Raw genomic sequence first — 15,578 nt, forward strand, 5'->3', positions numbered from 1 at the left:
GAAGGAACTGAAAAAAGACTTCTGTTTTCATTTGTACATCCAAACACTGAGAAACTGCCAGAATTCACTCGTTCACAAGCCATGATCTCTCGAAGACAAATATAGCGCTTGCATGGGCGTGCCAAATTCTCTGGGTGGAGGAAAGGAAGGTAACCATTCCTGTTATGTGGTCATAACAGGAAAATTCAAGATCAGCTCGTCTGGGCAGTCATTTTCTCAAAGGCAGAGAAAGACAGCCAGAACTCGGTTTACACTCATCAAAATTTCTAGCCACTTGGGGACAATATTCAGGCTAGGGGAACTCATATTAATGTTGAAAAACCTCATAAAATGAAAATTTCATGCTACCTTTAAGCGCAAAGAAGAAAACCATGTCTAAAAGTGTTGGAAAAGAGAGAGTCAATATTTTCTGTTGCAACATGTATGCCAAGGAGTACAAACTGATCAGGAAGATTATTTATAAAGCATTCTTTAGTGGTAGAAGTGATAGTTGTACCATATTTGTAACAGGGAGTTTGGTTTGCAGCCTTGGCTAAATGGAGTATACACGAGACTAGATAATGATCTGAGATGTCATCGCTCTGCTGCAGAATTTCAATGCCATCAACATCGATTCCATGTGACAATATTAGATCTAAAGTATGATTATTACAATGACATGACAATGGGTCCTGACCTGTGGTCTAACTCAATGGTTTTCAAACTTTTTTAAGAGCGACCCTTTATTTTTTTTAATCGACGCGACCCATAGGCTTACAACCATTTACATGCAAACAAGTCAAACCAAGCATAAGAATACTTATACAATGGGCCATTTGACTGCATTCATTTGACTTTAAACCACTAAGTTAGATGGCACAAATTCAGCTCAGCACTTTTCTTAACAACTACTTTTGATGATGCATTGAGTCATCACTCTTTGCAGTTGAATATGTTCCTTTATGTATCTTATGCTTCTGCATGACCATTGAAACTCTGCTTTTGGATGAGTTGGATGAGCCACAGTATTTCAACCTTGCAATCCCATGGTAACTTCCATGCTGCTGTAAATTGTTTCCTCATCATTGCACTCTCTCTTGACATATCCTCAAAGATGGAGAGTTTGCAATCCTCCCACTCAATTCCCATAAACTGCAGCAAGTGTCCATTTATACTTCCAAGCTGTATATGAAGGAAGTGAAGGTATTTTACTAGAATGACACATGGATGTTGTTGCTTGTCATTAGGTTTAGGTCTTTTTTGAACATACAGACAGTTAGGCACATTTTGCAGCTTTTCCCTTCACCCTTTTTAAAGGGTTAGTTATATCATCATTTACTAACCCTCATGTTATTCCTGTATATAAGAGTAATATGATTGACCATGATTTCTACTGTGGAACAAAAAATTTTTTTTTGATGAGTTTCTCCTGTTGTTGTCCATACAATGAAACTCAGTGTGGTCCAATGATAAAATATCATTGGTCTATACTGACTTTCATTGTATGTATTGAATAATTGTATAATAAATAAATACATTGTATAGCGAAATAGATGTATATCTATCTTTTATTTTTTTGTGAAGAGAATTTGCAAAGGAATATGCAATTGATTTGGCTTCTTTTGAGAAAAATCTTTTCAGTTAAATTTTAACTTCTTGTCCACATGTTGAAAGTAAATAGCCTATGTTATCCTAATTATGTCAATATGAATAACAAACGGTCAGATCCTGGACAGAAATAATGGACATACTTTTTTTAAAGGAGGGGTCATGTTTGTTTGTGCAACTAATAATTCATTAACAAAAAGGACAAATGTGACAAAATATGTGACTAGGTATTGCAAATAAGCGTGTTACAAATATGGACTTGCACTCCATGCCAAAGGTTAAAATGTTGGAGCATGTGGTGGTAAATGTGGAGAAAAGTACATGTAGAGAGACATTTGAAAGATATTTGAGTTGTGATCATCTGCCATTTTGATGTCTAAAACAAACATTTATTTTATTTATTAATCAACTTGTCTCCAAAGTAAAGATAAATAAACCCACACGCAACATGATAATGTTACAGATCATAAATTCGTTAAGGCAAACTACAACTAATTAAAGCCTAATTACTGAAAATGTGACAATTGAAAGAATTTCATCTGTAACCAGGAATTGATGGGTCTCTTGTTCTATGGTTTTGAGTTTTATTCTCAGTGTGAATGAACTTAACATAAAAAATAATATAAAACTGTACAAAAATATAAAATAACTTGCTTAATAATATAAAAAATAATCAATAATGATGATTAATAATCAAGGTAACTCTAGTCAATTTGTAATTGTGAAATCAATATGATAAATCCTGGAATATTTAAACTATTAGTATTAGAACAGTAACAAACTAACCTGTAAACTGTTTCTGTGTAGGTGATTCATGTTTGTTACTTATAACCCATGTTATAACTATATCAAAATTTGATGTGACATGTTACATGTATGTTGTTTCTGTGGTCATGTTTTCATGTTTTCTCTCCCTCTTTAATTGTGCCATGCTACTGAGTAATAACTGGCACGATACCCAGAATATACACGAATGCACCCGCACAGACATGTTGCCATCTGAATTTAAATGGTTTGTTGCGCTGGGCTATCAATCAGACCATCTGTCCCTGTCCTCCCAGCCTTCATTAGTGGTTGTGCGGTGCATATGTCACACATCCAGCTGGCACAAATGCATGTTCACACACAGCTCCACCTTTGTCCACCTCGTGCAGTGCTTAGTTCTCAGCCAATAGCTGGCAGGAGTGCCAACCAGGATTGCTCCATGTGAGTGTGAACTGAAGACTGATTTAGTATTTACAAAGTGTGTGCGAGCTGCTGTAATCCATCATCAGAGAGGATGTTGTATCTATTCTTGTTGTTATCATCAGCATATCTGTTCGAGGGTGTTTGTGTGTGTTGTTTTCTCTTTTGATCTTGACTTAAAAACTTTAAACTGCTATAGCGTTATTCTGTGTCAACTCAACCAGAGGTCCCCGGCTAAAAATAGTGATTTTGATCTTTTTTTTTTTTTCTGGTGAAAGAAAAACATAAAGATCAAAGCCAAAATATTAAATGTCATGAATGTATATTGACTGAGTAATCCAATATTTTTTTATCGAGGGGGTTGAAATGACAATTTTCACCTTAGATTTAGAGCCAAATTACAGGCTACATGACTTTAGAAAAATGGCAGCATCATTATTTTATTTTTATACAGTGATCAATATGTCTATTAGTTAGATCTCTTTACTTTAGCAATCTTTGTTGCATTATATGCCAACAGTGACTGTTCAAAAATGAGGAAAAAGCACTTATTGTGTTTTTTTGCCCCAAATTTGCTTGCCTGTAATTCAAAAAGTATTAATCTCTTAATATCCTCTTAGATTCTTAACAAAATTGTCACCGTTGGCGTATACTGCAACAAAGATTGTTAAAGTAAACAGATTTAACTCATAGAATTACCAATATATGTTTAAAAATTAAATAATGATGCTGCCATCTTTTTAAAGTAATTTTATTCCCCTGTAATTTGGCTCCAAATCTCATGTGAAAATTGTCATTTTGACCCCTTCGACAAAATATAGTCGTCTTTCTTCTGTAAAAAAACATATTAACAAAATAAAAATTTTGAGCCGGGGAAGTTTAAAAAATTTGGTTGATTGGACATGGAATGGCCCTATACATACCGTTATTTTAAGCATAAACTCTTAGTATTGTGAATGAAATTAATATAATTGTGGCTCATATGAGATCTCTGCCAGACCAATAAAATTACATTGTTGACTGTCATTATGATCATGGTGTTGCGTTAGGATAAAATGCTGTGCTGAAATATATGTTTGTATTTTAATCAAACAGTCCATTAGAGCATATCAAACTTTCAATCAGTGCTCCACTTTTCTTTAATATGTGTGAATGATGATAAAGATGAGCATATGTTTATAGAAACACTTTTGAAATGCATACATAATTCAGGCATTTGTTATGCTCCAATACATTTAAGAAGAACTGATAGCAAAGGTTTGTTTCACTGAAGAGCCAGTTATTCGTTTGGTGGTGAAGTGGCCTTTTCTCAACTAAAAAGGTCCAAATAATTACTTTCAAGGACATCAAAAGATCAAGAGATACGCTTCACTGTCACTTTTTCATAAACTAGCATTTTGTTAAAGATATTATGCATTCATAGTCTATTTTTGTGTTGTATGAAACAACTAAAATGAAAATATTTGATTCCTGTAATATATTTATTGAACCGTGTATATATTATATGCATTACAATTTATGTATTATATGCATTACAGAACTATTTAACCCTCTGATGTATGATGTTGACTGTGGTGAAAAGATTTTTAAAAGTTGTTTTTTTTAGCCATTCAGGGTGTCATTTCAAACCACCATGACAATTATTAATGGGTCATTCCATGTCAACTCAACCAGAGACCCCTGGCAAAAAAAAATTTTTTTTTTCTTTTTTTTTTTTCTTTTTTTTTTCAGCTCAAAGAAATGCGTAAATGAAGAAAGCCAAAATAATGTCGTGTGTATATTTACAGAGTAATACACTATTTTGTAGGGTCAAATTGTTTTGATAGAGGGAAACCAGATACATTTCTAGTTGTTATTTGTTCTTCAGACATTCCCCTTTAAACACAAGAATCCGCTGTAAAAAATTATCGTGATTTTAACGGTAAAAGACTGTAAAACTGCTACTGTGAAAAAACGGTTAATTGGTTAACAAAAGGTTTCTGTACTATAACTGTAATAGATCTAACCTTACATTATATTTAATTTTACAGTAAAATACCATTAAATTTACAGTTTTTGGAAGCGAAAAAGAACAAGTCATTGTGTAATTTTCAGTGAAAAACCGTAAATTGACATTCCCTGAATTCCCTGCATGGCACTTCACATTTTATGTATTCTCATTGAAATAACTATGTTTCTTCTTCGTTTTTTTCTAATCAGTTATGTATACATTAGGGTTTTATGTTACATCTAATGTTGTATGTGTCATGTGTTACATCTAATGTCTAATGCTCTCATCTCCACTGTGATTGGTGGGTGTCGGTATATATCAAAGGTACATAACAGATATTAGTATTTCAATAGGTTTGTAAATTAACATTATATCAGTTAATTTCATTATACGTTTTTTTTACCGTAAATTTTTTATAGTGTACATGTAATTATTACAATATTAACCTTTAAAGGTCCCATGGCATGAAATTTTCATTTTATAAGGTTTTTCAACATTAATATGAGTTCCCCTAGCCTGAATATTGTCCCCAAGTGGATAGAAATGTTGATCGGTGTAAACCCGAGTTCTGGCTGTCTTTCTCTGCCTTTGAGAAAATGACAGCCCAGACGAGCCAAACCTGAAGTCTCCTGGTTTGACGTCCAAACAGGAACGGTTACCTCCCTTTCCTCCGCCCAGAGATTCTGGCACGCCCATGCAAACGCCCGAGAGATCATGGCTTGTGAACGAGTGAACGCTGGCAGTTTCTCAGTGTTTGGATGTACAAATGAAAACAGAAGTCTTTTTTCAGTTCCTTCTGATCTGTGATCAGTGATTTCTGATGTGTAGCTAATTATTTATTATTCGTGCACACACTGCGGCTTCTCTCTCTCCAGACAGAACGGTGTTTTCGTGTTTTCTATCTTGTGAGTCAGTGTTTTTGTACGTCCTCGTCGCGTCTATCGGTTCTAGAATGTGCATACAGTCATGAGTTTCTGCTCAACATCGGCAGAGACACATCCTTAGATAAACCTTACACACGCCGAGGCTCGGGCTGACCGGTCGGCCTTCATCATCCCCGACCCCCAGTACTGTATCTGGCCCACAGCGGAGGCACCAAACGCGGCGCGAGATTAAGCAGAAGGAGGGTAAGCGTGAGGGTATCTGGGCTAGGCTAGCCAGCTATCCCCACAATAAACTGGATTGCATTCGATTACTGCTGTTGTGTCTTTGTTTGTGTACTCAACGCGCGTCACTGACGCTTTTATTTTATTTGAAAAATAATGCTATTATCAACACTTACTTTTAACTCGTTCATGTCGACAGCTGTAATGGTACTTTGCATGTGTTACAAAGTTGGTAATAATGATGAAGAGGACTCGGTGTGACTGGGACTCGTGTTTATTCAGAACTCTCAAATACAAACCCAATAAACTCGAGCTGACAGACAGTGCTCTCATAACTCAGTAGTTACTATAAATAACTTTGTTAGCAATCGCTGAGCTCCGTCTCCGTGATGTCCGGTTCACGAACGAATCATTCTTTTGAACCAGTTCTTTTTAGTGAACCGAATCAGTTCACCAAATCGGACTGAATCGTTCTAAACGGTTCGCGTCTCCAGTCAGCGCTGATCCATAATTTACTAAAGTTACTAACTTTCTGACATGAGTGACAGCCCCTCCGACTAGAAATAAACTATTAACCTGAAGTATATGCTGTAACTACAACAGTTCAGACATGCTGAGAACTGATGTGAAGTGAACTCAGGTCCATCCGTCTCTCTGGCAGCAGCTCGTGCCTGCTCGTGCCTCGTAGACCTTGTTAAACCACGCCCCCTCCGCTCATTTAAAATGCAAATATGTCAGCCAATCACAACAGTGGGCGTTTTTACTGAAGTCTCACAGCAGACACGCCTCTTGAAGCAGGGCATTCAGCCACAGGGCAAACAGCAGTATTGAAAAAAATTTATTTCTAAATTATGACATTTTATGATGTAAAAGTCATACTAACAATATAAGTACACCTCAGGAAACATTATAAAATAATAGAAAAATGCCATGCCATGGGACCTTTAAATTATACGGTTTTGAACTGTAAAATAAAAGTTTTTAACCATAATTATTACATTATAAACCTTTAAATTATATGGTGCTGTACCATAAAACCCAAAACGTTACTGCCATATTTTTTACGGTAAAGTTCTGGCAGCCACAGCTGGAGGTTTTTTACTGTAAAATTTACCGGGATTTTTTTAACAGTGTGTAAAACCTCATCAAATTGAACATGGAGCCACATTGAGATCCCCATATCTATGGGATTGAACCATATAGGGCCTATATTCTATGCAATTGTGTTGATAGAAGAAAAAAAACAAGATACATTATACATTATTGGTTCTTCAGTTGTTCCTCTTTGAAAAAAAAAGAGTTTTCTGCTGCATGTCACACTGATGATGCAGTATGTTTTGAAATTCATACATAATTCAGGGATTTGTTATGGTCCAATACATTTAAGAATAACTGATAGCAAAGGTTTGTTTCACTTAAGTATTCTTCAGACATTCGCCTTTAAACACAATAATCAGCTGTATGCAAAGTGACTCACATTTGGTTTTCCATTGAAAATGGTTAAAACCTCATCAATTTGAACATGGAGCCACATTGAGATCCCCATATGGGATTGAACCATATAGGGCCTATATTCTATGCAGTTGTGTTGATAGAAAAAAAAACAAGATACATTATACATTATTTGTTCTTCAGCTGTTCCTCTTTGGAAAAAAAAAAGATTTGTTTGCTGCATGTCACACGGATGATGCAGTATGTTGCATAAACATGTGTTGAGTCACATCACGAGAGTTTCATGCCTTTGGCAGTACAATCTATATTTTCACTGCATGGACCGCAGTTCAGACAAAATATCCTGTACTACCCCTGAGCACTGCCTCCACTTCACAGCAACACATGCAGAGGCGATAATTTACTTGTGTCTATTGTGAAAGATGAGGCTGGGTGTCGTGTAACTGAGAAGTTTGCACTTTGTATAATATACAGTCAGGTGTTCTCAGGGAGATCTTCTCGTAGATGAATGCAAATGTTGTTGTAATTATCGGAGCCAGGATGACTAGAACATTCTTTTACCAGTTCTAGTCTGTTAGTGTGGCTAGATGGAGCTGCTGAAAAGACTAGCTTTTATGATAGATTGATATCAGGCAGGCATGATATTTGGCCATTATGTGGATATTAACGTCAGTTTGCCGGAATTACACAACGGCTCACGGGTTGGCTGGTTTGGTACCATAGTGCAGAGTCATTCTCCATTGACCACCTTTAAAAATGCTAATAAAATAGCTGTGTTTTGATGAAATAAAACTATTTACTATTAAATATAAATCTCAGATATTTAGCTTTCATTAATATTTCACATATTTATTAAACTAAAAGCGTTTTCTGGAACTAAGTGCTTATGAGGAAAGATCAGCAGTCATCAGATTGAACGGTGCTCATCTTGACTGCATTGTGCCAAGTATAAAGTTTGGTGGAGGAGGGGGGGGGGGATTATGGTGTGGGGTTGTTTTGCAGGGGCTGGGCTTGGCCCCTTGGTTCCAATAAAAGGAACTCTTAATGCTTCAGCATACCAAGACATTTTGGACAATATCATGCTCCCAACTTTGTGGGAACCGTTTGTGGATGGCCCCTTCCTGTTCCAACATGACTGCACACCAGTGCACAAAGAAAGGTCCATAAAGACATGGATGAGCAAGTTTGGTGTGGAGGAACTTGATTGGCCTGCACAGAGTCCTGACCTCAACTCGATAAAACACCTTTGGGATGAATTAGAGCGGAGACTGCGAGCCAGGCCTTCTAGTCCAACATCAGTGCCTGACCTCACAAATGCGCTTCCAGAAGAATGGTCAAAAATTCCCATAAACACACTCCTAAACCTTGTGGAAAGCCTTCCCAGAAGAGTTGAAGCTGTTATAGCAGCAAAGGTTGGGCCAACTCCATATTAAACCCTACGGATTAAGAATGGGATGTTCATGTGCATGTAAAGGCAGGCGTCCCAAAACCTTTGGCAATATAGTGTAGAATTTGTCATTCTTATATCAGTTTAGCATAGAATATAGCATAAATTTACATGCTAGTCCAGACTTGTTATGATAGTTAGTGCTGATTTGGTGCTGTTCACCAGCAGAACGAAGTGTTACAGATCGATCAGCTTGATCTGTTTTATGTTTTTGGTACTTTTGCTTTGTCAGATGCTTTGGGCTACTACATAACTTGTGTCTGAGTGGAAAATACTGTCTCTTCTATCTTCCATCTCTTTTAATCGCTCTCTTCGTTTGCAAAGGCAGAGTAACAGTGATGATCTGATTGGATCTCTGCCATGCCATGAGATTTCCCACCCGATTGATCTCAGAGAGAGTCCACAGCAGCAGAGGTCCATGGGGGTGAGAAATCACCCCACAAACATTGCCATTTCACAAACTCAGCAGGGTCTCAGGAAGCTGCTGTGCTTTTGCACACGCACGGTACAAAATGGACAGTAGTTCATTTTAATGTGTTTTCTGACACAGTTCAAGCATGCACTCAGAAGGATTTGTTCTTTCTGTATATGCTTAATGCCAACCTCTGCTTGTGAGAGAGAAGTTGGGAGGTAAGTAATGTATAGGGATTATTTACTTATTTAATTACGTCAAGGATCTCAGAATCAGAAACCTTAGGAGGTCAAACAATATTCTCAGAGAAATTGCCATAAATGCCCTTAATTAGATTGAATTGGAGATTGAATAGAAGAAAGACAGCAAGAGGACTGAAGCGAGATTAAGGTGAGCTGGTGTGACTGTCTATTGAAGCGATCCCGCAATCTCTGTGTAGCTGTTAATGGCTGTGGTGAAAAGTAGGCCAGTGTTTCTGTTATTATGGCCCACAGATCTCCCATGCCTTTGATGCAGGGCAGCTCATTGTGGGCAGCATTTCATTTTTTCCCCTCAGATCTGCACGCAGACACGCATTTGTTCTCTCACTTACTAATAAGGTCTCATTTGGAATGGCTCTGGCCTTTTTGGAGCTAGAGACTTAGTGGCCTTATTTTCACCTATAAACAGAGGTAGGCGATTGCACTCGGAGACCCTGCAGCTCTGGTTGTGCTGAACTTATTACGGTCTCTCTCTCTGTCAGTCTGTTTTTTTTCTGCCTCAGAAGTCACTCTCTCACATATTTGTCTGCGCACTCTGGCTTTCAGCCATCCAACAAGTATTGTGTTTTCCCGTTCTCTTTTATTGTGCTATCTGTGTGAGCTGCTCTTGCTTGCTAGCTTGCAGTCTCCCACATACATACACGCACACATCCAGGGATGCCGGAGGGTCAGCTTCCACTTTAATCTAGGAAATAATTCCATTTCCCATTAGCGTAATTAATTGGGAGCTTACTGCAGCACGAAAATGCAGAGGACCAATGTGTGCTCAACGTGTGGTCTTTGTGTGTGTGTGTGTGTGTGTGTGTGTGTGTGTGTGTGTGTGTGTGTGTGTGTGTGTGTGTGTGTGTGTGTGTGTGTGTGTGTGTGTGTGTGTGTGTGTGTGTGTGTGTGTGTGTGTGTGTGTGTGTGTGTGTGTGTGTGTGTGTGTGTGTGTGTGTGTGTGTGTGTGTGTGTGTGTGTGTGTGTGTAAGAGTACAGAGCACTGACAGTGTTATGGATGGCTGATTAGCATAGTCGTTATAAAATTATTGCCTCACGCTTGACATGACTGACAACGTGAATAACTCTGTTCTCCAGGTTCCTTTGAGTGTAAAGCAAATGGTGTTTTCCAGATTACTGTTTGCTGATTCAAGATCTGTTTTCATTGTTAGTTGAAAGTAAATGTAATTTATATTAAGTAATAAGTAATTTTATATTATATATCGAATATTAAGACAAATATGCTGTGTTGAAGAGTGATGGTCTTTCTTTGGTCATTATTTCTTCCTAAAATATAAAGGGAGCTCTATATGTTCATGTAGAAAGAACCGTTACAGTAATGTTGTCTTGTTTTAAAATTAAATATTCCGCTTCTTTTGTCATTCTATTGTAGTGCACAAACCAAAAGAAATTCTGAAAATATTATGTGGAAAATATTTACTTACCTTTTTTCTAACCACAGAGTCATTTTAGGTATACTGTATACAGTGTACACCCGAAGAGAGCATTTTCAATTCAGTTTAATTCAGTTTACTTGCATCTCACCAGTGAGTATTGGTTATATACTGGAATATATATTTTTAAGTAATCGTTTCATCTCTGGTCATCCATGTAATGTACACACTGTTTGTACTGTACTTTGTGTTTTATTGGAGTAGCCTATATGTTTGTGCAGGTAATCTTTCCTTTCGGCTTACTTTCTGAAGTAGTTTTGAAGTAGTCAACATTCTATTGAATCAAATCGTTCTAATTTATCTACAACCCCAAATCAGAAAAAGTTGGGACAGTATGGAAAACGCAAAAAAAAAAAAAAGAAGTGATTTCTAAATTGACTTTGACTTGTATTTCATTGCAGACAATATGAACACAAAATATTTCATGTTTTGTCTGGTCAACTTCATGTCATTTGTAAATATGCATCCTTTCCTGTCATTCAGACCTGCAACACATTTCAAAAAAAGTTGGAACAGGAAGCAATTTAGGGCTAGTAATGAGGTAAAATGGTTAAATAATTATGTGATTTGAAACAGGTGATGTCAACAGGTGATTTTAATTATGATTTGGGTTCAAAAGCATCATCCAAGAAAGGTCTAATCCTTTAGGAGCAAAGATGGGCCGAGGATCGCCAGTTTGGCAACAAATACGTGAGAAAATTATTGAAATGTTTAAAAACAATGTTCCTCAAAGAAAGATAGGAAGAGATTTGGATATTTCACATTCAACTGTGCATAACATAATTAAAAGATTCAAGGAATCTGGAGGAATTTCAGTGCGTAAAGGACAAGGGCGCAAGCCTAAGCTGAACGACCGTGATCTCCGATCCCTCAGGCGGCACTGCATCAAGAATCGTCATTCATCTATAAGCGATATCACCACATGGGCTCAGGACTACTTTGGCAAACCTTTGTCAAGTACCACAATACATAGTTACATCCACAAATTCTAGTTAAAACTGTACTGTGCCAAAAGGAAGCCCTATGTTAACAGTGTCCAGAAGCGCCGTCGACTTCTCTGGGCTCGGAGGCGTCTGGGATGGACCATCACACAGTGGAAACGTGTACTGTGGTCAGATGAATCAGTATTTCAGGTATTTTTTGGGAGGAATGGACGCCGTGTGCTCCGGACCAAAGAAGAAAAGGATCATCCAGACTGTTACCAGCAACAAGTCCAAAAGCCAGGGTCTGTCATGGTATGGGGTTGTGTCAGTGCCCTTGGCAAAGGTAACTTGCACTTCTGTGAAGGCACCATTAATGCTGAAAAGTACATAGAGATTTTGGAGCATAATATGCTGCCTTCAAGAAGACATCTTTTCCAGGGACGTCCATGCATATTTCAACAAGACAATGCAAAACCACATTCTGCACACATTACAAAGTCCTGGCTGCGGAGGAAGAGGGTACGGGTACTTGACTGGCCTGCCTGCAGTCCCGACCTGTCTCCAATAGAGAATGTGTGGCGCATTTTGAAGCGCAAAATGCGACAACGAAGACCCCGTACTGTTGCCCACCTTAAGACTTGTTTGCAGGAAGAATGGGGCAAAATTACACCTGAAACACTTCATCACTTGGTGTCTTCAGTCCCTAAACGTCTTTTAAGTGTTGTGAAAAGGAATGGCAACATTACAAAGTGGTAAATGCTTTACTGTCCCAACTTTTTTTGAAATGTGTTGCAGGTCTGAATGACAGGAAAGGATGCATATTTACAAATGACATGAAGTTGACCAGACAAAACATGAAATATTTTGTGTTCATATTGTCTGCAATGAAATACAAGTCAAAGTAAATTTAGAAATCACTTTTTTTTTTGTGTGTGTGTGTGTGTTTTCCATACTGTCCCAACTTTTTCTGATTTGGGGTTGTAAATCTTCTTTGAATCAAATGAAAAAAACCCTTTTCACTGATCGTTTTCTGTTGGGTTTGTTTGTTTGACAATTCATTTTCGTCCCAACCTAAGGTTTTAACATCAGCTCTGTCTCTTTCTCTCGTCCTCTCACTCACTAATTAGAGAAGCCCGTGTCCGTGGAGCTGAGTTGTGGTGCTGGTCCGGTCCATGTGGTTCTGGAGCCTGATCACCCTCTGCTGCTGGACTGCCATCTGGGGGCCAGCGAGCCCCCCCTCAACGTGACCTGGCTGCGGGATGGGGCGGTCCTCTCTGAGAGCCAGAGTATCCTGCCTTTGCCTAACGGATCCCTGCTTATCTCGCCCTCCTCCACGGATGGCCAGACTCCAGCGGGTGTGGAGGGTGGATACAGCTGCCTAAGTACCAGCTCAGCAGGAGCCCTGACCAGCCGGGCTCTCACCCTGCATCTCGCCAGTGAGTATGAACACTTTCTACTCTGATTTATCTCCAACAAACAGCAGCTGTGAGTCTAAGAGAGATCAAAGAGCCAGATTGTTTCAAACTTTAGAGGCTGGCCAATGTTTAGGTTTTTGGTTGCGTTTAAATCTGCGTCATCCCGGAAAGCATCACATTCCAGTTCCCGTGTACACACATCTGATAAACATTGTTAGGCCATGACACAGCAAGCCAACGTCAAAGAACTAGTGGTGACAAAAGCCAACTGTGTTGTCGCCTCACGTCGGCTGCTTCTGGGCCAAAAAGCTGCACTTGAACACACCAAAAGTACTACAGGTAACTGCCAACTAGCCTGTGCATTCTGCGCCTGTGTGAAAGGAAATAACTGTCTATATCAGCAGGTATCAATAGTCTATATTCGCCATTCAAAAATAGGAAACAAAAACTAAGACTGCAGATATACAAACCGTAAACGAAGCAGCACTTGCTTACTATTTTGAATATTAATCATTCTGATCACTTTCCTCATTCCAGGCGGCTCATGTTGTTATGAAAATATTAGCGTATTGGAATGCACAGGTAAGATAATATAACATTAGAATGGCCATCACTAGACTGTGCCGTCTTGACTTCTTTGCTCGCTTTCATCACTTTCTCTTTTATTCTTGTTTACCGACTCGTTCGAGCCAATCAGTACAAGGGCTCATTTGTGTTTACTGAAGAGCCTGAGGAAGGGAGAAGGAGATCAGAATTTGGCCCCTTTCTTTCTTTCTTTCTTTCTTTCTTTCTTTCTTTCTTTCTTTCTTTCTTTCTTTCTTTCTTTCTTTCTTTCTTTCTTTCTTTCTTTCTTTCTTTCTTTCTTTCTTTCTTTCTTTCTTTCTTTCTTTCTTTCTTTCTTTCTTTCTTTCTTTCTTTCTTTCTTTCTTTCTTTCTTTCTTTCTTTCTTTCTTTCTTTCTTTCTTTCTTTCTTTCTTTCTTTCTTTCTTTCTTTCTTTCTTTTCTTTCTTTCTTTCTTTCTTTCTTTCTTTCTGTTTAAGGCAGCCGACATGACAATAAAGACCATTTCCTTTAGTCATTATGTGTTACATTGGCCATGACTCTGTCGTCCTTCATTATTTCTGTTCATTCAGTTTTACTTTATTACTTTTATGTAGATAGTAATGATGCCTAGCATCTCTGCTGTAGACCCTGATGGGTGTGGTATCTCTCTTAGTCTAACATGAAAATTAGAAACCAAGTATAAGTATACACAAGTAGCATATTGACATTTTGTTTTATCAAAAAGGACAACAAAAATTAGTTCCTGAATTTATTTTGTTAACAATTGTGGTGGGACACAGTTTCATTGTGGTGGGAAACTGTCATGTTATAACAAAAAGCTGAATATGAGGCTACATAAATAACATTATTCATCATAAAAGGACAAAAGTTGTTCCTGAATTTATTTTTCAGTTTATCTTTTTATATAAAATAAAGGTGGCTTTTAACACATTTTGCGATTTTGGCCACAGTTTGGTCGCTAAAATCTGAAGTCTTTGATCGTCAGTTTGACATGTTCACCGACAGCCGATCAAAGCCCGTTGTGATCAAATTTTACATCAGAAGAAATTCTGGCAGTGTCAGAAGATGTGGCGCACTTTGGTGACTTCTCCTAGGACGACCGTCAAATTGTCTTAATTTTTCAAGACAATCCATGACCAAAATGAGTGCTAGAGATTTCTTTGTAGCCACCATTTCAATTCCATGTGTAATGCAGCTCACTGTCACCGAACTCATCATTGATTGATGAAATAAAACTCTGGACAAGTTTTCTTTCGTGCGTCCATTTTAAGCACCTTGACTATCGTACAGTCGGACATTACGGTGTGACATGGCTTACAGCGGGGATCATGTTCGTACAGTCTGACAAGGAACAATCATAAAGGACTATTATAAATTGCACAGTGTGAACCTGGCTTAAGTGGATGGAGGGGTGGATGGATGGATGGACGGACGGACCGACCCAGGAACATAGAGATATGGAAACTGGACAGTATTGGGATTGGAGACAGTCCAAACAAAGAGACCATTTCCTCCATTGAGAAATCAGTGCAATGAAGGCCTTGTGTATATTTATCCAGGGAAGGGATGTCAGTACATGGTTTTGTAATTTACTCTGGTTATCTGTTATCTGCATACCTGGGATCCTCAGCGCTGCAGCATGCAGAGTTAAGCACCTCTGAGGAACAGTGAGTCTTGGTAGCACTCACACACTTACAGTTATCATGATAATTATCTTACTCACTCGGTGGTGACAGTGGCAGAGGGAAGGTATCCAAATTTAACTAGTTTTGTCTCCATATACAATTTTTTTGTGGTTATGAAA

At 38.2% G+C, this 15,578-nt stretch overlaps 1 protein-coding gene across 2 annotated transcripts in view; it reads left to right on the top strand.

Moving 5' to 3' along the window:
• The window catches only part of igdcc4 (immunoglobulin superfamily, DCC subclass, member 4), a 93,036-nt gene that overhangs the window by 35,782 nt on the left and 41,676 nt on the right, over window positions 1–15,578 (top strand). For both annotated transcript variants that reach the window (XM_079811005.1, XM_079811004.1), the window contains exon 2: window positions 12,923–13,231. In XM_079811005.1, coding sequence (XP_079667131.1) covers window positions 12,923–13,231 — 309 coding nt within the window. The remainder of the gene's footprint in view (window positions 1–12,922; window positions 13,232–15,578) is intronic.

This window comes from Gobio gobio, assembly GCF_949357685.1.
Source record: "Gobio gobio genome assembly, chromosome: 2".
Lineage (NCBI taxonomy): Eukaryota > Metazoa > Chordata > Actinopteri > Cypriniformes > Gobionidae > Gobio > Gobio gobio.